The 5,711-nt window shown below is 50.3% G+C and overlaps 1 protein-coding gene across 1 annotated transcript; it reads right to left on the bottom strand.

Moving 5' to 3' along the window:
* Positions 1-2,789: 2,789 nt before the first annotated feature.
* Positions 2,790-4,388, bottom strand: ID3 (inhibitor of DNA binding 3). Its single transcript, XM_056123330.1, has 3 exons — positions 4,037-4,388; positions 3,836-3,918; positions 2,790-3,294 (listed from the first exon to the last, which is right to left on the bottom strand). The coding sequence occupies exons 1-2, from the start codon at positions 4,334-4,336 to the stop codon at positions 3,859-3,861; spliced, it is 360 nt and encodes a 119-aa protein (XP_055979305.1). The 5' UTR covers positions 4,337-4,388; the 3' UTR covers positions 2,790-3,294; positions 3,836-3,858.
* Between the last annotated feature and the right edge of the window lie 1,323 nt (positions 4,389-5,711).

The following is a 5,711-nucleotide window of genomic DNA, read 5'->3' on the forward strand; positions in this document are numbered from 1 at the left end:
TAAATAGCCGTCTGGAAAGGACTCCTCAGTCTCTGGGGTCAGACTTGACTCAGAATCTCTGCTTTATTTCCTGGGAGCTACCGGGCAGCTAACTTCTCGTGTTTTGGGGGCTGTTTGTTCATGCACAAAGCACAAATCCCTAAGAGAGCCAACGCAACCCCCCAGATAGACTTTGGAAGAGTCTGGGAGATTTTGGCTGTTATTATCATTTTTTTTTATTTGAACCACAGACTTGCAGGAGAAGTGCTATCATCCCCGTTTCACACACAATGGGGAGACTTGGGGTAACTTATTTAACAAGCACCCATCAGGGATGGAGTATGTTCCAGGGGAGGGAAGTGGACAGGAAAAAGAGCTGGCCTCGAGTGAAGGGCTTTGAAGCTAGATGGAGCCTGGTTTACTCTTCTTTGCTATGTGACCTGGATCAAATTTTCCAGCCTCTAAATCTGTTTTCTTTTGCAAAAGGGGAATAATTATACCCACTTTGCTGAGTTGTGCTGAGGAATAGGGGGGAAAATTAAGATAAAACAGAGCCTGGCACTTGGTAGGTACTCAATAGGTGATTATGACAGCAGACGCCATCCTCTCCCTCACACGGCTTTCAGACCTAGGGCCAAATTGCTTTCACTCTCTAATGACTAATGAATTGGCATGCTGGTTTGAGCCTTTGTCCCAGCCACCTGAACAGTTCAGTCTCAGCGGACCTGACAGGCAATTTCCTCGGAATTAGCTTAATAATACCTTGTAGGTGTGTGATGCATTTCAAAGAACTTTCCCACCATTATCTTCTGTTCAGAGAGCTGCAGTACTAGAACTGCTGGGCAAGGTAGAGAGTCGCTCGGAGAGGTGAAATGGTTTGCTCCAGGTCACATGGCAGATGAGCAATTCAGCTTTCTTTAGCTTTCCAGGGACCCGAGACCTCAGAGGGAGCCGGAAGTAGCATGCTGTAGCAGCAAGGGTAAAGAACATTGAGTTGAGCGTGGGGCCCCACTGCTATTGGAATGTTTCAAGATCTCTTTTGCAGATGTGGAAACTGAGGCTCAAGAGTCGCTGTCTCTATCTTACAGTTCTGCTGGTTTTCGCAAAGCAGGAGTTGCACCCCGTGTGTCTCTAGAGACAGCAGAGCAAACATAACAAAGTAACCCAAAGTAGACTTAGCCTGAGTCCTGCACTTAATTGATTCGCAAAAAGCCCTCCTCACAAATACGGAGGGCTTCCTGGTGGGTTGGAGATATTCTGTTGCTTTGTACAACCGTGTGTGTGTGTGTGTGTGTGTGTGTGTGTGTGTGTGTATTTTCTGAAGACAGTGTTCATAACTTCCATCAAATGATCAGAGGCAATAAGAAAACAGGTTAAGAGTAAGGTTGAATGGGAGGACGAGTGGTAAAGACAGGGGTTGCTTCCCCACCATATGCCCCTGTTCACCCCTGAAAACTCACCAGGGTTGAGGTGTGAAGGGTGATGATGTGACCTGTTTGTTATGAAATATTGAAGTAATTTATGCCAGGGGCCAACACACAGATGAGATCATATCATAAACAGGAATCTAGTGAGGCCAGACACCTGGTGGAGCCCACCTGGGGAGCTGTCAGATGCAGGCTGCATGGAGGGTCTGGCCTGTCCCACTTTCAGACCTGACCCCAATTGAATGCTCAGTCTCAGGCCCTGTTCCTGTCCCCCTTCCCTCCCCCCCCCATCAGTCGCGGTAGTTAAGGTTAAACTTCCATCTTAGAAATAAAAAGAAATTAAATTCCATCTTTTCTCTCAATGGGTCTATGAAAAGCTTGTTCAGACCCATTATTCACTGAGCCTCAGTTTCCCCATTTCTGAAGTAGGGATACGGATGCTTTCAAAATCTCAGTGGAGACGCGCTGGGAAGGAAATGCCAGAAGTGAAGTCTATGGGGATCTTATAAAATTAACTGGTGCAGGGTCAGAATCTGTAACCATCTGGTGGTAGGTACCATCATTTACCATGCAACCAACACCAAAATCCTGATCAGAGATACCAGGGATTTGAGGGAAAAGACCCCTTTCTTACTTTTTTCAACTTTGAAAACCTAAGAGAAAAGTCGAACCAGAGGGCCTGGAAAGAGAAATGATGGTCCAGTCCAGAGAGACAACACAGCATGTACAGCACTTGTCTTCCACATGGCTAACACAGGTTTGATCCCCAGCACCCCATATGGTCCCCTAAGCCTCCAGGAGTGATCCCTGACGTCAGAGCCAGGAGAAGTCCTGAACACCACCAGGTATGGCCTCCACACCAAAAATAAATGAATACTTAAAAGAGAAAAACATAAAAATGAAGCCTCAGTCATCTCTGAAATGGGTCTGCCTATCACCCCCAAAGGAGATTCCATTCTTTACCACACTTGCCAGGAAAACTCACAAATAATAGCATTGAGAGGACAGCCATCTGCCAGCATTGTAAAATAGCTCTCAAGGGATCTAAGAATCAGGAGACTGATTTCTCTCCTGAGCCCCCAACACGTGGGGTGAGCTTGTGCCAGCCGCTCCCGCTCTCCGGTTTTCCCTTATCTGTAAAATAAGAGGACAGCACCTGGGACTTCTCTGCACTCAATCCTGTCTGTGGGTGTGGGACTGCCATAATGAGCCCTTTCCAGTCCTCCCTCCACCCAGGCTTGGCTGGGCATTTTCCCATCTCCCTTTTAAGGAAATAAGCACATTTGTTTTCCCTAAGCCCCAAGAAGGACATTTTATTTCCCCTAAAGATCAGCCTTGAGAAAAAGTGTTAGCACATGAAAGAAAGCAAATCATATACACAAGTGTTTAAAAACGGTTTATTATGCAAAATGTTAACTTTTATAAAAAGTTTAATATACATCGCATGGTTACAGAAAGTCACCTTCCTGCAAAAAAGGTACAAAAGCTATATACTCTATTATAGAGTTCATAATCAGGGCAACAGAGCCTTTCTCCAAGGAGACCTGAAGACCAGCTCTACCGCTGCCGTGGCAGAGTCAGGAGAGCAGCCACAAGCCCCCCCACACCTCCACACTCTGAGAAGACAGTCTCTAAAACTTGGGCATGGGGGCGTGGGGCATAGGATGAGGGCTGGGTGACGTTGCCCAGCTGGTGCCCAGAGCTTGCTCTGGCTCTTTAGGCCACCCAAGTTCACAGTCCTTCGCTCCCGGGCGCCAGGTCCAGCCTTGAGACAGGGGCTTGGGGAAGTCAAGTGGGCAGGGCGAGGTTGGGGCCCATCCATGCCCTCGGGCTTCCGGCTGTAGAGGGTCCCGGGGTCCCAAGCGGAACGCGCGCCAGCACCTGCATTCTGGGCGGGGGAGGAAAGAAGACCAGGGAGCCGTCAGTTTCCGCTGAGCGCGCCGAGGCGGGGGCCGTCCGCAGACTGGCCGGCGCCGGGGAGGAAACTTGGTCTCTACCTCCAGCTGATAACTCCGCGCCCCACGCCGCCCCCACCCAGTTGGCGCCAAAGGACCACAGGCGGAGCTTGCATTAAACCTTCCTCTTGGACCTGACACTAGTTGGGAGGGGGCTGCTGCAGGCTCCCTTTAACGACTCTGAACAGACGACTATTCTATCGGGTGGACCTGACTTTTTTTCGGCTCTTGCCGCCGGGAAGAGCAAGGGTATCGTGCATTTGGGGTTGAAAAGCACCTAAGGTGGGAAATGATTCCTTCATTCATCTGATGTGACCCATGGGCAAGTCCCTGGCCCCTCTGGCCTAGGCTTCCCTAAACCCGGAGGCGAGGGTGTACTAGGTAATCGCTTAAGGGGCTTCACTGCCATCTCCAGGATTTGGCTTGTCGGGTAAGTCCCACCCCGCCCTCCCGGAGGCAGGGATATTTATTCACCTGAAGGCGCCTGGACAGCCAGGTCAGTGGCAGAAGCTCCTCTTGTCGTTGGAGATCACAAGTTCTGGAGCGAGATCCGCTGTCTGAAAGAAGGAAAAAGAGAGAAGGGTTACGCACGGCATTTAGGCGTCCCAGGGTTCCAGCAGCATCCCTGTCTTGGAGCTCAGCACCGCCCCAACTCCTGCGCTCGCCCACGCGCACCTGGATGGGAAGATGCGGACCGTCTGGGGGTCCGGGGGCCGGCTCGGCCAGGACCACCTGCAAGTCGAGTATGTAGTCGATGACTCGCTGCAGGATTTCCACCTGGCTAAGCTGAGTGCCTCGCGGAACTCCGGGTACCAGTTCCCGCAGACGCGAGTAGCAGTGGTTCATGTCGTCGAGTAGGCTCAGCGGCTCTTCTGCAGCCGGACCCTTGCCTCGGCCCCGCGCGATGGCCAGGCTGCGTTCCGACAGGCAGCACACCGCCTCATAGCAACCGCGCACCGGGCTCAGAGCCTTCATGCTGAGGAACTAGGCTGGAGATGCGGCACAGGACGAGAAAGCCGTGGGCCCCTAGAGCAGCTGGCTGTGCGCTCACGCGCGTGGCTGCAGGCTCTTATAGAGCCCGCCTCGAAGACACGCCCCCATATGCGGAATAGCCGCTCCGGCCCCGCCCCCGCCGGCCCTGGGCGTTCACAGCTTGGTTAAATTGCAAACAGGCATCCTCCGGCTGGTCTGACGCCGAATACCGCGGAGCCGCGGATTCAAAGAATGAGGAAGCACTGATACCGGGGAGAGGCCGGCCTCTGCCAGCAAGGATTTAAAAAATCACTTAAAACCATTAACTTTAAGAATTTGCCTTTTCCTGGCAGCGACCCAGATCTTTGAGCTCCCTTTGCCCCCTGCCAGTCCACCCACAGCCCAACGCTAGTTCGAACCCACAGCTCCTCCGAGGTCATAAATCCCTGAACAGCAAAGACGCCTTTTTTTTTTTTTCCCTAAGCAAAAGATTTTTCAAGGGAAACTTGTAAGGAATTAGTGCCGCCTTGTTCCCCAATTTGCTGTTCGTCTGACCTCCAGACTCACTGGCGTCAGGAATTATCTTGTGACCAGAGGGGGAAAAAAATTAATTGCGGTGAAGCTGAGGTTACAATGAAGAAAACAGATTTCTAGGCGCTGAGATTGCAGAAGGAGGAGGGGAATGGGGTTTGTGCAAAGAACACTATTTATTTGAGCAACCGGGGAGAAGGGGGGAAAAAAAGAAAGAAATCAGCCTGAATCTGTGCTTTATGCATGGGGAAGGAAAAGAGCTCCCACTCTCTGGCTCCATGCACTTCATAAGGAGCCAAATATATGCCCCGTATGTTTTGGAAGTGAGTTTCATTAGAATTCTAGACAGGGTTTTTAAGGAGGGAAGGGGCAGGGGTAAGGAAGGAGGGGGGTTCTATATAACCTTTTTAGGACACCCCATGGAGTTAGGAAATCTTAACTCTATTTCCCCTCTCCCTCCATTCCACATACCTCTATGCAGAAAACAATAGTTTGGTAGTTTCATCTCTGTCTCTCTGTCCCTTTCTGCTATGGAAAGGCAGGCCACCTGGACTTGATTATTCTTAGCCTTGCTGAAATAGCTCCAGCTCTATCTGAGAGCCTAAGAAAGGGAGAGAAGAGAGTCTCACTAAGCCCTGGCAAAGGGACATTGCACACAGTATTCTTTGCTTGTCTTGTCACTTCCCAGAACTTTTGAGAATTTGCAACCTGAAAAGGTTTCCCCAATGGCTACTTCCTTAATCAATTAGTTGGTAAATATTTATGGAGTCACTTCACATAAAACAGTAGCTCCTGCTCTCAAGAATCTCACAATTTGGGGAGACAAGATTAACACAGGAAGCAATTA

This window comes from Sorex fumeus, unplaced genomic scaffold (genome assembly GCF_029834395.1).
Source record: "Sorex fumeus unplaced genomic scaffold, SorFum_2.1 ptg000047l, whole genome shotgun sequence".
NCBI classification, from domain to species: Eukaryota; Metazoa; Chordata; class Mammalia; order Eulipotyphla; family Soricidae; genus Sorex; species Sorex fumeus.

Excerpts from the sequence above, each read along its gene's own strand:
- ID3 (XM_056123330.1), bottom strand. The coding sequence starts at position 4,336 with ATGAAGGCTCTGAGCCCGGTGCGCGGTTGCTATGAGGCGGTGTGCTGC. Across the intron at positions 3,919-4,036 it reads GTCCGCATCTTCCCATCCAG|ACAGCGGATCTCGCTCCAGA; the intron begins GTGCGCGTGGGC and ends TCCTTCTTTCAG.